Source organism: Schistosoma haematobium, chromosome 2 (genome assembly GCF_000699445.3).
Source record: "Schistosoma haematobium chromosome 2, whole genome shotgun sequence".
In the NCBI taxonomy this organism is placed as follows: domain Eukaryota; kingdom Metazoa; phylum Platyhelminthes; class Trematoda; order Strigeidida; family Schistosomatidae; genus Schistosoma; species Schistosoma haematobium.
In genome coordinates, this window is record NC_067197.1 from 8,194,839 (window position 1) to 8,215,396 (window position 20,558).

The following is a 20,558-nucleotide window of genomic DNA, read 5'->3' on the forward strand; positions in this document are numbered from 1 at the left end:
TTTTCATTGATATTAAATGCATGTGATGATTGTCGAAGTTCAAGTGTGTATATTATTTTGTATCCGTCACATAACAAACATTACATGTATCTACAGACATAACAAAAACCCATCAAACCGACGAATTTCGTGTTATTATTTTCAAAACTACTGATGTTTTCCAAATTTTAGAGTAATATATGTTGACTTATTTATTTAAATATCAAAATTAAGACCTCATTAGAGAAAGATTATCTGATTTCATTTCCTATTGAAAACATTTTATCATTTTAGAAATTCATCTCATCAAAAAATTAGAGAACAGGATAGGGTTGCTGACTCCATCCCCGACCCTCCTCCTTTCTCCGGGCCTGGCACTAAACCCAGAAGAGTCACAGGCGGAGAATCCTGGTGGGTGGTCTATGCTCCTCCACGAGGGGTAACAGGAGTAAGATTGTGAAACTTACTAAAATAAATAATGATTAAAAACTTCTGTTGAATTCTGACTAGTGTTTACTATACTCATATAGATATTTATGCATAATGTACAAAATGCTAACTTTTATAAATTGTCATTACGAAGTTAAAAGAGTGTTACCATCCAGTTGCCCAAACCAAAATATATAAAGTTGGGATCAAGCTTGCAATCTATTAGCTGAAACTCAAACTTTTTAACCTCTAAGTCACTGTTCTACATAAGATGTTTAAGTACTGAATTCCAGTTTATAGTTATAAACGCATAGATTCATTTTATAACCAGCATATATCCAAAAAAGAACATTCAATCACTTTTAAATAATGAGCAAAAGCAACGCTGATGTGTACTTTCATGTTTGGTTAAATGGACGGAATACGCTTACTGACCATTTATTCATCGTTTCCTTTAGGTAAACTCGTTTCTTTTTTAATGTCATCCTACATATCTACCCATGTCCAAAGACTCATATTTCTTATGAATCCATAGCGTTTTTAATATGCCAATATGTAGCACCTTTTTAGATTCAAAAAATATATTCATACATAATTCTTGTTTGTTTAAAACAATACTTATTATTCTTTGCTAATAAATTCTCCTATTAACGTTTGCATCTAAGTCGGGAAAGGGGAAAAACAAAATAGTATCCTCGTAGTATCCTATTTGGAACTAAGCATTCTTACCACTTATAAGTTATATAGTAAAAGTATAGTAAATGGACAAGTTAAAAGTAAACTGCGACGAATTTTCAGCCAGTTCTTAGTCGATCAGAAGACAGTATTACTAAAATGTGTAAATAGTTTCTACGAAATTGTCGAATTTATTTAGACCATTTATAGGTTACTGTCTGTATTTCGGAACAACAGGTAAATACGACCTTAGGGACTTAGATAATCCACCTTCTTTAATCATTATAAAGACCGAAATAGATTTTTAGAGCTCCAAATTATCTTTGATCAGAGTATTTATCACTAAGGAGTTTTAGTGATGTTACGAAAATATTCTGTAGGCAATATGGATGAATAATTCAAAAGGTGCTATCTTAAATCCGATTAGTTCAATCATATACTGGTCACTGAGTCAAGCTTTACCTTAGGATTACAGTTGATTTAACCTTCATATACAGTGTATATAGAAACAATTGAGCAATTGTTATTCTAAACATTACCATTTTCACTCTACGACGGTCAAGAAATAATATTTAAATATCATTTTAAACGTTCAGATCACTACTCTATGAAAGTATTTCTACCGCTAATTTTACATATACATATATATAAAATTGAATTTCGGACAGAAAACCTAAATATTGTTTTACCGATTCTGAACAAGACATCCCCATATGAACTGTATACCGCCTACTATTTTGTTGGTATATATATTGTTATATCCGAGCGAAGATTAAATCACGAGTAACTTCTGAGACATATTAATTGACTAATATTATCTATACATACTTCTGGTATAACTATTCAATGATTAGATTATGTATATTTATATTCCTCTTATTATAAGCTTTATTTTGACCTATAATTTGTTATTGTATGATTTTCTGTTCTTAAGCTATATTCAGTTTATTGACTACTGCCTCCCACATTCACAGTCATTTTTTGGCTTTATTGTGTACAAATGTTATTTCCTATTTTATGGTGCGTTGCGGTCTGTTTGTTTGATATATAAACCCAGCATGTCTGAAATAAACGACTCGATTCGCATAGTGGAAGCTAGTATTGACGTTCTGGACTCAAGTGTACGGGCTAGGCGAAAATAGGACCAATAAGGACACTAGGCTGCTCATACCGGTCGAACGTCATTGGTTTTGGCACAGTGCTAAGATTACATAAGTCGTATTTTGATTGGTGGATAAACCACGTGATAAAAAGCCGGACATAAAGTCATAATATATATATATATATATATATATATATATATATATATATATATATATATATATATATATATATATATATATAAAGAAAACAAGAAAATCAACTGAAAACGACAAGAAGTAAACCAAAATGAACAACCTTATTCTTCATGTTTTATTTTTTTTAGAAAAAACGAACAATGTCAAATTTGAGAAAACGAAATGAAATTATCAGTTTTTCTTTGAAATATTATGATTATCCTAATTAAACCTTAAATAAACAATAAATAATATCATCATGCTTACATATACAAAATAGCAACAAGCAAGTTAGATTCAAATTGTGAACAGGATAATAGATAAACAAATAAAGAGTGCAAAAGTGAGACAAAAGCAAAGAGAACAAAATGCAGATATAATTTCAGAATGTTTTTTTTTCTCCTCCTAATTATGATAAGTACATTCATTCAACCATCATCATCATTATTGTCATCACAATCAATATATACAACGGTGACATAGAGGAGAGTTCATAGGTATGCTTAAAGTAAGTAAGTACCCAAAAGTATTCAACTCAAAGAAAGAAACATTCTTCTGTTACATTATAATCAATTATAAAATAAATCATTTTATTCAATCATAGATAAGCATAAATGAAAGAAAATCATATGAATAAACTATAATTACGAGAAAAAAACAAACAAACAAATTTACATAAATAATAACAAATGAAAAAGTAAATAGAAAAATCTAGAAATCTAAACTCAAAAAGCAAACGGCGATGATCATGATGACGATAATGTTCATGAACATGAAAATGAATGATCAATAATTACTGAAGAAAGTGATACAAAGACAAATTGAAAAGAAGAACACAAACGTTTTATAAAAGATGGTTTGTTAAATAAACAAAGATATATATATACCTCTAGTAATAATTGTGAAACAGATTTGTTTTCGGATCATTCTCGTTGTTATAAAAGGAATAGTAGAAAGAATACTGAATGTATTTCATTTAATTATTATGATCTTCTGATTGAGATGGATGATTAGAATTATTCTCTGATAGTGAACTAATCATAGATTGTGTACTCATATAATTAGCTACACTATGTCTTTTTTGTAAATGTAATAAAACTGGTGCAACAAATTGTTCTTTAGTATCAATTCTTACCGGGTATGAATGTCTAATTAAATCATTTCTATTAAATACTTGTAAAGAACATGTAGGAGGAGTAAGAGGAGGTGGTATTAATGGTGAAGCAGGAACAGAGCGGATCAAATTTTTAGATTCTGATTTATCTATTGTTAATGGTTGAGTAAATTGATTCGGATCACTGTTATTTCTATGTATAGGAAAAGTAGCATCGACCAATGATTTTCGATCACCAAGCTGACAAGATAAATGAAAATAAACAACGTGGATAAAATAATAGATCTGAACTTGTATTTGTTAATTATTGTGTTAAAATGTTAGTGAATTACAACACAATAAACGACCGAATAGTATTTATATGCATTTTCATTGGGTTTTGAATGAATAATTTTCACAAACACTTCTAACCTTAATATCGATAATATTATACTTCGATTATTTCTTTGAAACACTTTGAACTAGTTTATCACAATCAATGGAGAGCCTGGTATGAGTATGTATTAGCACGACGAAATACAATCAAAAAAGATGTATAGTAAAAGAGTTTAAATAATGTAGTAGGAACTACGATAGGAAAGACTAAACATTGAGAAGATAGCTAAAGAAAAAACAGAATGAAATTGTATGTATGTAGGAATACTCGGACACAGGATCTTGTTTGAGATTAGAAATGAAACCATCAGTGCTATTGTGACCGATTATATAGCATGGACATCAACTAGGTAGTCTGCATCTATCAGACCAACAGTGAATGATTTCATGATTTGGTCACGAACAAGCCCCTCACCAACTAACTTCTACGCTAGTTTATTCATTTATTTGAACACATAAATATTGGTACAAGAGAGCGCCAATATATATGCGCCACACAAAACAATGAGAATTCGAAGAGAGATAGAAAAAAAAAGCTAAGGAGAGCAAAAAAAGAGAACAATAACGAAGAGATTGGTGTAAGGTAGTGTGGTAGTAATGAGGGAACGGAAAGGTATAATCAGAAGAAATCTTTCAGTTAAGGGAGACACAACCACTTTTTATGAAGAAAGTAAAAGAAGGTTACAGCATGATCGCCACTGCCTTCTATTCTGAGCCATATCTGATAACGTCTCTAGCCACTGTGTTGTACTATCTCTCGGACCCCAACCAGGGAGTCGTGAAGGACCGACAGAAGCCAGTCCTTTGCAGCTTTCTTTCATGCCACGACACCATGTCATGCACTGACCACCTCTCCGCTTCTTCCAACCAGTCCCAGAGTCGGCAAATAATGCACGACATGGAATTCTCTGGGACGACATTCGGAGAACATGTCCAAGCCACCGAAGTCGGTGTTTCAAGATGGTGACACCAATTGCATTATCGTCTCTGTGACCGAACACACGATGCCGAACCTCTGCATCACTGACATGGTGTTGCCACTGGATGTCGGCAATCCTTCAGAGACAACGATGATCGAACACAGAGAGTCGTCTAACGTCCTCAACTCGGAGAGACCAGGTTTCACAAGCATAGAGCAAAACTGCTCTCACCGACGCGTTGTAGATCCGACCTTTTACAGCCAGACTAACATCATGAAGGCGCCAAAGATGGCCCAGATTGGCATAAGCCGCTCTGGCTTTCACTATACGTGCATTGATCTCATCACTCACACCCCCACCAGCACTTATGCAGCTACCCAGATACACGAACTTTGTAAACAACGTCGTCAATTCCTTAGTCAAAAAGTCACCACCATCTTTAAAAAGAGCCGGAGGTAAGTCATCTGGGCCAGGTGATTTGTAACGCTTCAAGAGTTGGAGTTCTTGAGGACTTCCGCCTCATTTGGTGGATCAGTCGTCAACGGCCATGGAGGGCAGGACAGTCTGACCGATGTTGCCGGAGCAGCAGGCCAGTTGAACTGCCCTTCGAAAAATTCTGCCCATCGTCCAAGACGTCGATGGATGTTAGTGGTTGGCATCCCATCATCCTCGCAGATTGTTTCACTCACACCAGACTTCTTGCTGCCAGTGGCTCGGATGAGTTGGAAGAGCTTCCGGTAGTTACCAGATGCAGCTGCTGCTTCCAGCTCATTAGCACGCTCCGACCACCAGGCTTCTCGGTATTTACGCAAGCTTTGCCCAATTTCGCTACGTAACAACTTTCGTTCGTGGTCAAACTCACGGTCAGCCGGAGTAGACCGACGGGCATCAATGAGTTGTAAGGAACCTGAAGAAACCCAGTGCCTATAAGTGGGACGTTTCGCAAACCCACAACTGACTGTACCCGCCATTTTCATGGCGTCATGCAATTGCAACCAATGCTCATCTATACTTTTCGGTGGAGTGGTAGCTAGCCTAGAAACTAGCTCGGTTCGATACTAACTTGCAACAGAGGTTGCAACCAGCTTGCTAACATCAATCCGTTGGTGGCGGTCACTTCGTTGGCCACTGAGATTGGTGCAGACCAGGGCATGATCAGAGTCCAGATAGGTACTCCAAAAGGAGCGGCAGTCTTGTGCTCAACCACGCCAGCGGTAGCTGATCGCGATGTGATCAATCTGAGTCCAGGCTTGAGATGCAGAGGGAGGATGCCAGGTGGCACATCGGCGATGACTGTGTCGAAAGTTAGTGCTAGCCAGAAACAGTTTGTGGTCTGTGCAAAGTTGCAGTAGACGGTCCCTGTTATCTGACCTGCGGCCAACGAGTCCCCATCGGCCACCTAAACGACTCTCTTCTGTGCCTAGACGCCCGACCTGAGCATTCAAGTCTCCGGCTAGTACTACAATATCTGTCGAACGCACTTTCTGGAGAAGAACAGATAACTGGTGGTAAAACTCATCCTTGATTGCATCCGGGCTACAATCAGCGAACGTTGAAGGTAGCCAGTTTGAATGGCACACGTGGTTTCAGAAAAACTGCTTTAGTACTCAGATTCGGTGGTAACATACAATTTTCAACCGGACAGTGACTCGAGAACGTTTAGATACAGACGAATTTCCACCAAAGACGAGCCGCTGTATAAGTATAAAAGGGGGTGAATAGTGTGGAAAATAATAATAATAATAATATTAATAATAATAATAATAATAATAATAATAATAATAATAATGACAATAATAGTAATAATAATAATAATAGTATTAATAATGACAATAATTGTAATGATAATAATTTGAATCAATTGATTGTTTTTCGAAGCGAGAAAAGTAATTTCCATAGACATAGAGAGTTCATCATTTGTGTGTCGGCTGTGATACTGCCCGGGTTCCCAAACCGAAGCAGGTGGTTATCTTAGGAGGCCACTCTCCGAGCCTTTGACCTAAAGATTTAACCCACAAGGCAGTGGAGCATCGTAAGGAGATGCAATCCCATGGTAGCCGGTGACCGAAAATTGGTTCATATGCCATTTGTTCCCGCAGGATACTGGAGCCCATGTGCACCATTGGTTTGTGATCCGGTTACAGCGCCGGACATTCGCTTTTCGTCCTCTCATTTTCGTAAACAGCACCCCCGCCACGAGAAGGCAATGAGTAGGACTTCCCTGGCAGAGGCTGTATACGCACGGCCGTGTGAGAGTATTTCGAGAGGGAGAGCGGACTCACCCCACTCTCGGCCTAATCATATATATGCCAAACTCATCATGGATTATAGACAGAGGCTTCTTACTATTAGTTATGGAATGAAATTATGCAGTAGAAATACACTTTCTCGAAGTAAAATTCGGTAACATTTGCAATAAAATAAGGCAATTAGTATAATCCTATCAGACAAACAATAATGACACAATATAATTAGTTAAATGAAGAGATTGGTAAAAACGTAAGATAACCTGTGATGTCAACTGATCGATACGACGAGTATCGTTGCTATGCTTTGGCAGCCTGCCTGAACATCTGGGCTAGCTGTTCCTGACATCTAAATATTTCAACAAGTTATCTAAGTTGGTATGTTTTAGTACATCGTTATGACTAATAATCGCATAAGCTATTCAGGTGCATTTGTGAAAGTATACTACATTTCTCTGTACAAGTTACAAAAGGCCTAATCAGAGATATCCTGGTTGCTGGCAATATGCAGGGAAAAGAATGTACATTATTTAAATGTCGATTGACTGAACTGCTAACTTCCAACTGGTGATTACTCAATATTTATTGTCATGATCGACCAACTTAGAAACGGAAACTTGTTGAAATACTTCGTGCTGAGAATTCCATATTGTACCAAAAATATAATATTGAATAAAGCTAATAACAATAATAATAATCGTTACCTAGCAAAATATCTCTATTTGTACATATAAATATATGTACAAACATGAGCATAATACAAGTTACGAGAAAATTACTAGACAATTTGCTATGATTTTATAAAACTATTAAAATCAAGTGAAAACAAACAAACAAAAATAATACGTTAAAAGACGACAACAAAGCCTTTCTCTCTCCCTGTCTTCTTCAAAGCACCTCACTACCGTAGTGAGGTGATTCTAGTCTCTTCCCATAGGATAACCAATGAAACTGTAGCTAGTATGATTATTTATGTATCTTTTGTCGAACCGTCAGCTGTGTTTCTATCCTTACCACCATTACTGAACAAGAAGTAAATAACAAGAACTGTATGGTATAGGCTCTATTCACCACTGAGGTCATTAATATTTAATGATATAATGTTATAACTCTTTGTTTACTATATAGGATTTAAAATATCAACACAATAGGGAATGCACAGAAGTTTGTAAAAAGTGAACGCATGTAATTACTCTTTAAAACTGTCGCTCCTTTGCTAACACTGTTGACTTAGCCCCAGGCTAATAAGACGAAAAAGCCTACAATGTGAGAAATAGATTTTACGAAAAAACCCTATTATTTTGTAAATAGACCCACTTTACAGTACTCATTAGTTGAATCTAGATAATTATGACTTAAAAAACGATATTATAAAGTGCTTGAAAATCTGGAAGCACCAGACGACCGTTTCCACCTGGTATGGGACTCCTCAAACTTATACATGCAGGACATTGAAACTGGGAATTTAACTCAGAACCATCCGTATTGGGAGTTAACATTTAACCTCCAAACACTGAGCCAGGACCCAATAATGTAAAACTTTAACATCAATCAATCTACGCTATTGCGTGAACATCTTCCGTGGCCTATGTTGGTGACTAGTTTGGGAAAGAAATCTCCGAAGTTCAAAAGAAAAGCCATGTCCAGAGGAGTTCAACCATGTCGAGTGTAAAAAAGTTACCCACTAAAGAAATTGGAAAACGGCCGTGCAATAACATGGACTGATTGAAGTTAGATTTATACACAACCGGATCTCGAGTCAGTGGTCTGGAGGTTAGGGGTCAGCACGCGAGATTTAAGGCCCTGGGGTTGAACTGCCGTTCTCAGTGTCATGTATGCATACTTTTGAGTAGTCCCATACCAGGGTAAACGGTTGTCAAGTGCTGTGAGATTTCCCATGAACTCCCAACTTAGATAGGATCGTGATTTCAAAGAAATTTATCAGTCAAATTTTGAAACTGAAACAAAATTAAAAAGCACATAATAAATCTATTAATTAAAAAAATACACTTACTGCATTGGTTGTTTCGTTCAAATTTGATCCTCTACGTTGAACACTGATTGAACTATTATACTGACTATGCTGATCAACGAATACATCTTCAGTGGTAGGGACTAAATGTGCATTTCTAAATAGAAGTTTACGTGCTGAACTACTACCAGCCATTATCCATCCAGTAACAATCGTGAAAATTATTAATATTGCAGAGAATATTAAACCCAATAATGAACAAATTACTAAAGCATGACTAACAGTATTGGCACGTAAAACAATAAACATGAATATATTTAATTGTAATAAAAACACAGAAGCTAACATACAACTGATTGCAAGCCAATGAATGTGGGAATCAATACGGCTAGGCAAATAGGCATAGTAGAGATTATAACGTTCTACGAAATACTTAAATATTAAATAGATAAGACCTAAAAATGAATATAAGAAAGCAAATTAAATAAAGAATAAAAACACTTTTAAAAAAAACATAAAATTACACCGAAGTGCTAGTCGATCTCTATTCAACAAAATAATCGTTCATTCTATAGCGTCATATAACAACGTCTACCCCCTCTTCCACTAATTTGTTCAGTATGCAGCGTCACTAAATAATGCATAGGAGAGGAGGCATCAAGACAAAATGCAAGTAACGTGATTAAACCACGGAATTTGGTGTTTCATGATTGAAAATGGTGTTAATTCTTCATATGTATTCTGACCCTAAACACACTACTAGACGTTAGTAAGTTCGAGGAGGCATGGAAAGTGTTCATTGAAAATGTTAGCATCCCAGATTTGTACAACCAATATTTTATACTCATATTAATTTGAGGATGGCAACAAAATTACGCCAAATTAGTGGAAAGTGTTACGGCTTTTTACATACATCTAAATCCAACAAAGCGTACTAAGCCATGAAATTGAGAAAACTTGCAAAACACATCCAAAGATTTTGCCCTAACTTTAATGAATACTGGCTAAAGATGGTTCAATTGCACAAATAATGTGTGTAAACAATAATTTTGCTAGGAAAATTACAAATTATATTATTACAAAAAAAAACTGTACCAAATAATACAATGACGATGTCATTTATAATACAATGTAGAAATTATAGAAATGTTAGCTACTTACCGAATGGTGTAATCAACGGACATACAATACTATATGCACAGATCACAGCGAAGACGCATAAACTCCATGCATAAAACAGTCCAAACTGAAATTCAAATTGACTAGCCTATTAATAAAGAAAGAGTCTTCAATAATTAGTGATCCAAGATAATAAAAGAAATGGTTATAAAATAGTTACCCACTAATAGCATTGGAAGATGGTTGCGCAATATCGCGAAATGATTGAAGATGGGAATATAAAGTATCGGATGCCAACTCAGTTGTCTGAAAGTTAAGCCCTCGATATAGACACGCACTGTAGAACACTCCTAAATTAGAACGAGACAGATCACTAGCGCTCCCTACTTTCCAGCAGTTGTCTAAGATCAATCCGTGATGTAAAGCAGATGACAGGACACATTCAGAAAATGACTATCAAATTACATGTAAATAATTAAGTAATCGTTTTCATTAAAATAACATAATTAAGGAAGTTGTAAACAGAAGAATAAGTGAAAACCTAATAGAAAATTTACCTTTCGTACACCCGCTTTTTCAGCTTGTGATTTAACACACATAAGACGGCAAGCATAATTAAATAATTCAGAAAATCGAACAAGTTCTAATGATGTTCCAATAAATGCTGCAGTGATTACATAATTGACAAAGAAAGCACCATTATCTGGCATAAAAACACATTCCCATTGAAATGACTGTGGTCCTATTGGAATGAATGGACTAGATGAAGATGGTGTACTTGAATTATTAGCAGTAGCATTATTGTTATTACTAGTAGTATTATTGATGGTTGAAATATTAATAATTTTTGAACCATTATTTGCTGGGACAAGTGGTATGATATGCATTTCCGGGAAAAGCCACTGAAGTAGAGCAGGTATTCTAGAAATACATACACATGTATTATTATTACAGATAGATTGATAAATCACAAGAAAAAAATATTACTGGAAACGTTAAGAAAATAGTTCATAATACATACATAAATTTTGAACAGGTTGTTTATTTATACACCCATTTATTTATATACAGAAATACAGTACGGCAGCAGATGTAGAATGGACCACACGAATACAGAGATTACATTGTGAATGCCAAGGTAAGACAGGGTAGTATATGATAGGATATGGTTATGACTTTACAGACTCTGTCAGGACGTTTTATTCACTGATTTTACGTGGTGGAATTGCTGTTTAAAGAAAAAAAGAAGGGGAAAAGCGAATATCCAACACATAATCCAAGTTGATAGATACGAAAGATTCAGATTAGGGGAATTGGAAAACCCTGATTTTAAACCGAAGTTTCACACTGAATTTAATAGTGTATGAACCTATACCCGCTACGATGATACGGCAGTTATTAACGTTGCTTCATTCTCTTGTGGATTAGACCTTAGTGGACTCCTATGAAAACCACGTGCTTCTGTGTAGGTGTCCGGGGAGTATTTCAGATCACATACACATTTTATGACGACTAACATCAGAGAAAATGAATAACTTCAATTAATATTCAAGACAGAAATAATTTGTGTACCAGACAATATTTGTTACTTAATAAACAAACATGAATGATACAGACAAAGCAACAGAAAATAAATTGTAAAACGTTAGGAACCCAATTTCCAACTCATTTGCATATTACAAATTCACCATTATTTTGTTATAATAAATAGTCCACCTAATACTCAATTTATTTGAAATTATCAAGTCAAACCTTATAATGATACTTACAAACATGTCAAAAGGAATAAAGTTAGGTTACTTTATAAGTCCTTACTATTGATCTAACAATGAATGGTGATTGGTATCATATTTGTCTAGTCCTTTAATGATGATCCAATTCTATCAAACAAGTTGTAATGAGGCCACTAGTCTAAGTGACTTGACATTGGGTGTTCTATGTTGTGATGTTAGTTGATGGGAAGTAGTTGATAGGACGCCTTGGACATAGGTTTTACTCTATTTGACAGGCGTCAGCAAGGTATGCCTGTAATTTTGAGAGAACTGGTGCTCTCTTTTATTTATTTATTTTTATTTGAACACATGAATATTGGTACAAGAGAGCGCCAATATATATGCGCCACACAAAACAATGAGAATTCGAAGAGAGATAGAAAAAAAAGCTAAGGAGAGCAAAAAAAAGAGAACAATAACGAAGAGATTGGTGTAAGGTAGTGTGGTAGTAATGAGGGAACGGAAAGGTATAATCAGAAGAAATCTTTCAGTTAAGGGAGACACAACCACTTTTTATGAAGAAAGTAAAAGAAGGTTACAGCATGATCGCCACTGCCTTCTATTCTGAGCCATATCTGATAACGTCTCTAGCCACTGTGTTGTACTATCTCTCGGACCCCAACCAGGGAGTCGTGAAGGACCGACAGAAGCCAGTCCTTTGCAGCTTTCTTTCATGCCACGACACCATGTCATGCACTGACCACCTCTCCGCTTCTTCCAACCAGTCCCAGAGTCGGCAAATAATGCACGACATGGAATTCTCTGGGACGACATTCGGAGAACATGTCCAAGCCACCGAAGTCGGTGTTTCAAGATGGTGACACCAATTGCATTATCGTCTCTGTGACCGAACACACGATGCCGAACCTCTGCATCACTGACATGGTGTTGCCACTGGATGTCGGCAATCCTTCAGAGACAACGATGATCGAACACAGAGAGTCGTCTAACGTCCTCAACTCGGAGAGACCAGGTTTCACAAGCATAGAGCAAAACTGCTCTCACCGACGCGTTGTAGATCCGACCTTTTACAGCCAGACTAACATCATGAAGGCGCCAAAGATGGCCCAGATTGGCATAAGCCGCTCTGGCTTTCACTATACGTGCATTGATCTCATCACTCACACCCCCACCAGCACTTATGCAGCTACCCAGATACACGAACTTCTCGACTACTTCTATCTACTCACCATCCAGAGTGAGTACAGGATTAGGATCCTGCCAGTCTTGTAGAAGTACTTTGGACTTCGAAGGTGCAAAGCACATACCATATCTACGGACACTGATTGCCAAATGATTAAGTGCGGATTGCATGCCTTGGGCATTATCGCACAGTAAGACAATATCGTCCGCATACTCAAGGTCGAGAAGTCTTTCTCCAGGCAACAGATCCACACCACCATTACTTACATTCATCAGAGCTGTTTCCAGAATGTCGTCGATGGCAAAGTTGAAGAGGAATGGTGAGGTTGGGCAATCCTGTCTAACCCCACTGCTCGAATGGAACAATGGAGAGAGGTGGTTGTATGCCCTCACTCTGCCTGAGGTGTTTTTATATAGGGCTTTTAGGATGTTAATAAACTTCTCAGGCACATTGTCATTATTAATACTATTATTATTATTATTATCACAAATGATGACCTGGTGCTCTCTATCGGATGATATCCCATGTTATCTAGCTTCACGGTCTTAGGCATTACAAATGAGTTATTCAGGTCTAATTCTATCCACTACCACTGATACTCTTACTGTTCATATCACTCTGGTACTCACTTTGACAATTTTACTTCACTGTGCTAATGTTTTGTGGTAAATTCAAACCGATGCACAAATGCGAAATGATTCTATGTTGCTCATAGCTAAATAACTAATAATCTAAATGTAACAAATAACAATGGCTAACAAAACGAAAAGATAAACACTCTTTTAATTTAGCAAAAATGAAAACTTGAGTTCATATTTAAAAACAATAGTTTGAATGCAGATATATTTTCATTCCGTTGGCCTTTATATACTTATAACATTGTGGAAGCTATTCCACCCAAAACAGAATATATCTATAAGCTTCTAATATCATACAAAATTGAATAAAATCACTTCAAAAGAAAAGACTTACGATGTAAGGCCAAGTGATGGAAGTACTAAAATCATTAGAATTAATAAAGTGTATGTTTTAATCATTACAGTTAAATGTAGAACAGATTTAGTCCAATGACCAACAAGTCGATCTGAATTGAATACAATGTAAGGTAATAAAGCAGACACGGACCAAAGAATAATAGATGGGAAAAATTGAATCAATAGTGGATTCTATTGGATGAGAAATATAGAAAACAAAAATGTCAATACATATTTTTACATTACGGACTGACGTTAGTAGGACAACTATTAAAAACTAGAAAATACTGAACAGCTACTTTTTTCTAGTAAGAGATTCTTCAACAATGCACGTGAACGACTACATATGAAGATCCTCAGTGGGTTTGTGGATGCACATTGATGAAGGGCTTGATACAAAGACAAATAAACAACTGTCCAATGCTTCCTGATACTCACTAGGTATTCAACTGAAGTTAGTTCGTGATGTAAACTTTTGAATGATACCAATCTGACGCAATGATGAACAATTTAGTTTTCTTTATAATATTTGCCGCTTTTGAATTAATCAGTTGGTTATGTCTTTTATTGCGTAATATCATTTCATTTCATTTTGCCGATACCACCTTTGTGTGGTTTCCATTGAAATCAATCATTTTGCCAGCAAAAACTTCCAAATGTATCTTACTATCTTCATTCGATCAATTAATTGCAGTCAATTTTAGTCAGACATTTAAATATAATTAAACAGGTTTGGAAATTATACATATCCAATGGAAAAAATTGACTGTAGTTCCAGTGTATGATAATTTTTGTGAAGGATCGTGAAAAGAAGATTCACCTAGATAGCACTCATCAACATGAGCATGACGGTAAAACTGATTCGAGCCGACTGTATAGGATCGTTAATCTATTATAATTTTAGCATCAATCCCACAGTTTTTGAACCCAGTAAAGGATGTATAGTGTTTAAAAGAGCAGCTTGACTGCTCCTCAAATCAATCTGAAGGAAGCTGTCAATCTAGATATGCTGGCTAACTGAGAACATATTTTTCTCTCCCCATATTCTGATAATACTTAGAATTCGAACTTGAAACGTGCTACTCTTGGTATTTTCGTTTTTATTGATCTACTTGGAAAATATAGTAGGTATTCAATGAATAATGGTTTCAGTCAACATAGCTAGATTAGATCATCATGATAGTTAAACTTGATTACTGGATTAAAGTAGAATTTATAGTTGGATTACGCAGCTTGAACAAATTAATAGTATTTTTAATCCTGATTAATTGATTAGAACAACGTACGATACAGCAATTCACAAAATCAGTAGTCTTATCATATGCAAAGTAATGAAAAACCTATGAACTCATTATTTAGCTACAACGACAACAGTGTATGGGTAAAATAAAACGTAGATATATTAGGGGGGGATTTTTAAGAACCAGAGTACTAAATCCTTATTCTATTAAAAAAAAATTACAGAAGGGAATACAAAAAAATCACACTGTCATCACTTCTAACCAACTAATCAACATTTAAAACAGCTTAACCAAGACAAGGGCGAGATTGAGTGAACAAACAAGAGTCATATTGTAGTGTATGCTACATATGTTGATAGATATAAGTAGTATATAACACCAATCAGAAATGGAATGGATGGCAGCAGGAGATTGAGAAGGTCGACTTGTAGACAACAGGGACGTAAACAGAGAAAAATTGTAATAACAACAGGAATGATGAAGTTTGTAATACACAACTGATGGAAGATGTGCAAATAAAGTATTTAATGTATGGTTTTCATATTTTGTGAAGACACTCTGCAATTTTGCATTAAACTATAAATTGGTTTTCCCCATCAAATCCTCCTTTACTACAAGATCATCAGTCACTATGATATGTTAATTTACGAGATTCATGAATGATATCATTACTTAAATAATAGATATATACCAAAGTATAAAATAAACTCTATATCGGTATTGAATTCCAGAAACTCTTAAGTAGTAATTTAATTTTTTTCGTGTAGTGACTTTTAAGAAAGTAGCAAAAAGCGTCTATGATAATGATAGTATAAAAGAAAGGAAACTCACATTAATTTGTAGACGTTCAGTTAAATGCAATGTATTAACTAAATTCAATACATATGTAGGAGTAGTAAGAAAAAACACCACGAAGAAAACACACAAGTTAATAAAAATTGCTCGACACCACCATACAGTTCTCGTAGCTGCTAGATTCGCCCTAAAATTCAAAAAAAGCAACTACAATAATGTTAGTATATGGGTTCGCTATTATTGTTGAAGTTCATTCTGTATTTCATGGACTAACTTTGGCTAGATTAACATTAAAAACCAAGCAGATGTTTTATCTTATCAACGGACTCTTGCAGTGTGCATTGACAACTTCGTCTGGAATGGAACCTAAGTCGATTAAGGTGTCTCTGCAGGGTGTTTACCCTTCAAGCTACTAGGTTGAAATGCAATGGTTGGTGTTTCCAATTTTAATTAGTTTGTGATATTGTAAAACCATACTTCAGTATGATTTGTGGATGACTGTCAAACATAACGAGGTTGAAGTCCGCTAATCACCGCTTCTCACTAGAACTCTGAAAAATGTCACAATGGTTACCTAGCTAATGTTTGTCCGTGATATAGGCAATAAAACGATAACATAATATTTTTTAAGAACTGAAAAATTATTAGTGAGATCTTACTGAGGAAACTGATTTAGTAATAATTGTTGATCTTTCTGAGAAAAAAACTACTAAAAACTGTAAGCGAAGTTGATTTTAAGGTGTTAAATTTTCTCGATCATTAAGATGACTAAGTTGGAGCGTCTTTCAATTTGTGACACAATAGTTCATGACGTCCCGTCCTCACTACATTTTGAGTTGTTCTATAATATTTAGTAGAGTCATATTATTAATTTTCAACTGCATTACTTAATGAGACGCTGAAATGGATATTCAAAAAACCTTGACTAATATATAAAGTATTTGATTGAAAGTATCAACGGTGCATAACTCTTTATCATGAACTCAGCAAGACCACATAAAGTGTCATGTATATTAGACAGAATTCAATTTGTTTCTAAAAATTTTTCGGTTGTAGAAGCTCGTTCTTTTTACGCCAGAGGTCACATCTGTGAGACGCACATAGTTATGAAAAGAATCATTTCCCAAATATCTAAACATGAACTGTTGAAAAATGGTTTTTCTTAGTAAATGACAGTTTGAATTTGTATATAGCGCATGCAGCATTAAATGAAGTTCTGAATGAATGAACCACAAGAATGCAGTGAAAAACTACATTAATACCAACACCAAGTTGAGAGTCGACAAATATTCCTCCGAAAAGCCTTCAAAGGATACGAAAAGGTTAAAAATATTTTATGTCCCGCTAACACAGTCAGAGTTCAATAAACAGATAAGAGAGGGAAAGTTCTAGAAAAATCATGAATTGTGTGTCACATCCTGATTGGACCACTGCCAACTTTGCTACTAATCTTAATATATATATACTCCCTAAACATCCTTGTTACTTGTGCCCAAACTAACTTGAGAAGCGAGGCTTCTTCTCATACTTTTCACCTTCTATTTGATATTGTACTGTAGTAGATTTCTAAAGAACTAGAAATTGGTTAGAAGTCATAGTTAAGTGCCCAAGTATCAAATGTGTTATATACAAAAAAAAACGTTGTCTAATTGTCTCGATCTATGCGTTTTGTTTGCTTCACTAATAAACTTTATTCAAAAGAAACTATAGTAATTCTAAACAGTTAATTAACAAGACATTTGATACATACAAAGCATTAAACACAAACGATAAATTTTAATGATGAAAGCATATTATTTGAAGAAAAAAAAAGAGGATAGTTATACGCATGAAAAATATAGTTCTAATGAAAATATGAGTTAGTTAGGCGCAACTTAATCAAATCAACCTATGTAATCACATAGAGATGAAAAAGATTTGATGTATTAGAGACAAAATATATTATGCCAGAGGCTAAATTACAAAATCCCTGTATTAATCGTATTTTCGTAACAAAAAACAAACAAGGAAGCGGAGCATGTGAAAATAATATTCAAAACAATGAATGGAATTGCATGTATGCTGAGTTATGATTGTAGTTTTGTTGATGGAACAATCAAATTTATTAAATACAAATAAACCATGTATTAGTATGTGGGGGAGGTTATGGAGGTTGTAGAATTTTCATAGTTTAAACAAGGAATTGATCTTAGCTAGATCACTATCAAATATCTGGAAGCACCAAATAGACGTTTCTTGATAGTACGGAACTCTATAACAGTGAGCGTTCATAACTCCACATCCGGAAATTGAATCCAGAGACTTCGACTTAATGTGCTGGAAGTCAAATGTTCACCCACAATTCCCAGATGCAGGGTTGTGAGTGTGCATTATTGAATCCCAAATTAAGACAAAACGACCGTCCAGTGCTTGCAGGTTTACAATAGTGTTCTAGCTAAGACCAGTTCATGATTTAAACTAAGAAAATAAACTGCATTTTGATAATGAAAAGTGTGAAATGTATTGTTAGCAATAAATGATTGGAGAATCTTAGACGTGTAAACGAATCGAAATTACAAGAGACCTTTAAACACTGAGAACATGCTATATTAATTACAATACATATGAAGCATGGTATTTTATTCGTTAGATATCATTTAATTTTCAACTGTTAGTTGTAGATTGTCAATTGTTACTTCATCTAAGTTGATTCATATCCACTGTGTTCATAAAAAAAATGTTGATAATTGGGAAACACATAGAACAACACCTGAGATATTGACTTTTTAACCGACCACTCAATCCTTAGCGAAAACACAAAGATTTGCTTTTGAAACTAATAGTAAATAGACAGAAAACGAAGGATATTATCGAAGTATACAAATGAGTTTGCGACTACGAAATCCTTTAAAAAAGAAACTAAGATTGGTAGAAATAATTTAGTTTTCACACATTCAGTGTGTGGTTTAGTAACTGAAATATTAAAGGATTCACTTGAACGGTAATTTCGAGACATTAGTTAGAATACTTATGAATATCATTATCAGTACGCCGTTTAGCGAAAAATAATCGTCATTCAATCTGACAAATAGTTCAAATCAATAAACGCCTAAGAAAAATATCCCTAGATAAAGTTTTGAAAATGTAAGAAAATACTAAGCCATCAATTGACAAATACAACAGGACGATATCAACATGCAACTGCCATTATTGTTTAGTAACTCATCAATTCAAACACCTCGGGTCTCAGTAGGTCAGTTGAAAGCAGGATAACTCAATGAATATAAACTATTTCACTAGGTCAATCGATTTTTTCACCTCAATGGAGAGCACTAAAACCTTGAAACTTACTTCTTGACAATGAGTTGTGTTTGAATGTCAATTACCTTGGAATAATTAACATCAAAATAAAACACACGGTGATCTCGAATTACTTAATTTACTGGTGATTGTATAATTTGATCGATAGTATTTGAAATGTAGTAAGGTCTAGAAAAACACTACATTGGTAAGTGTTCGATGGCAAGTTATGGTAAAATATTAGATGCTTAGTCGTTCTACAAGTAAACATACTGTTATAGAAATTCTCCAACTAATCTAACAACCGGAGTATTAGAAAACAATGAAATGTGGAAAGTAATTGTCATTTAATCTTAGATAATTTTCCCATAAAGATCACTGAGAATTTGACTATGACAATTCATCATCATCCAACTAGAGCCCTATACACATGTACACCCAGCCTAAGTTGTAAAACCACATCAATGCAAAGAAATTAACTTAACAATATAAGTGACAAAGAAACTGCAAGTAATAATCGAACGGATAAAAATTGAACAGATGAAATAGAGAATTTGGTTCGAAAAGAAGGTATGTATGAAGATACATTGAAACTCAAGATATAAAGACAAGACTCAGACTAAAAGTTAATGATTTCACGGACTAATAGCATATTCTTGTCTACTTTTTTCTTACTTAAACTGTCGCTTTATTCCACACTACATGCTAAAACGATACGTTAGAGAAAATTAAGATTTACTATAAGTAGAATTAATTAAAATCAGAAGTTAAAAATTACATAAGGGAATAATTTACTAAAACAACACAGGACTTACCAAATAATATTACTTGGAACAGGTGCAAAGTCGACAGACCACATATGACTTTTCAATACTGAACTAGTACTAGTACTAGACATTATAGATATAATTAAACGTCGACAAATGTTACGATATTCCTTACATACACTAAAGTATTAGAAAAAAAACAGTATTTACAGAATGTAATAGATGGAATAGATTGAATAAATACAACAAGACAATATTTCACTAAAAAAATTAATGAATTAACAATCTCAATTGTTGAAATCATAAGTCAATTAAAGCTAGATCACCATGGAAAACCTGGAAGCACTGGACAGTCGTTTCGTCCTAGTATGGGACGCCTCAGCAGTGCGCTTCTACGATACCGCCCCCCCCGCGAGATTTGAACCCAAAACCTATCAGTGGTCTAATGGTTAAACGCTCGTGCGCAAGGCTGATAGGTCC

General features: G+C 34.8%; 1 protein-coding gene across 2 annotated transcripts in view; it reads right to left on the reverse strand.

Annotated features, from left to right (window-relative positions):
• Window positions 1-2,481: 2,481 nt before the first annotated feature.
• TMEM63C_3 (Transmembrane protein 63C) overlaps window positions 2,482-20,558 on the reverse strand; it is a 44,666-nt gene continuing 26,589 nt past the window's right edge. The window contains exons 11-17 of one of the 2 annotated variants that reach the window (XM_051214254.1): window positions 20,127-20,258; window positions 16,069-16,219; window positions 13,995-14,188; window positions 10,664-11,027; window positions 10,149-10,254; window positions 9,030-9,442; window positions 2,482-3,714 (exon numbers count right to left, since the gene is read on the reverse strand). In XM_051214254.1, the coding sequence (XP_051067405.1) occupies window positions 3,337-3,714; window positions 9,030-9,442; window positions 10,149-10,254; window positions 10,664-11,027; window positions 13,995-14,188; window positions 16,069-16,219; window positions 20,127-20,258 (1,738 nt within the window). In that variant the 3' untranslated portion in view covers window positions 2,482-3,336. Of the gene's footprint in view, window positions 3,715-9,029; window positions 11,028-11,127; window positions 11,335-13,994; window positions 14,189-16,068; window positions 20,259-20,558 lie in introns of both variants that reach the window. The other variant, XM_051214253.1, reaches the window with a different exon arrangement.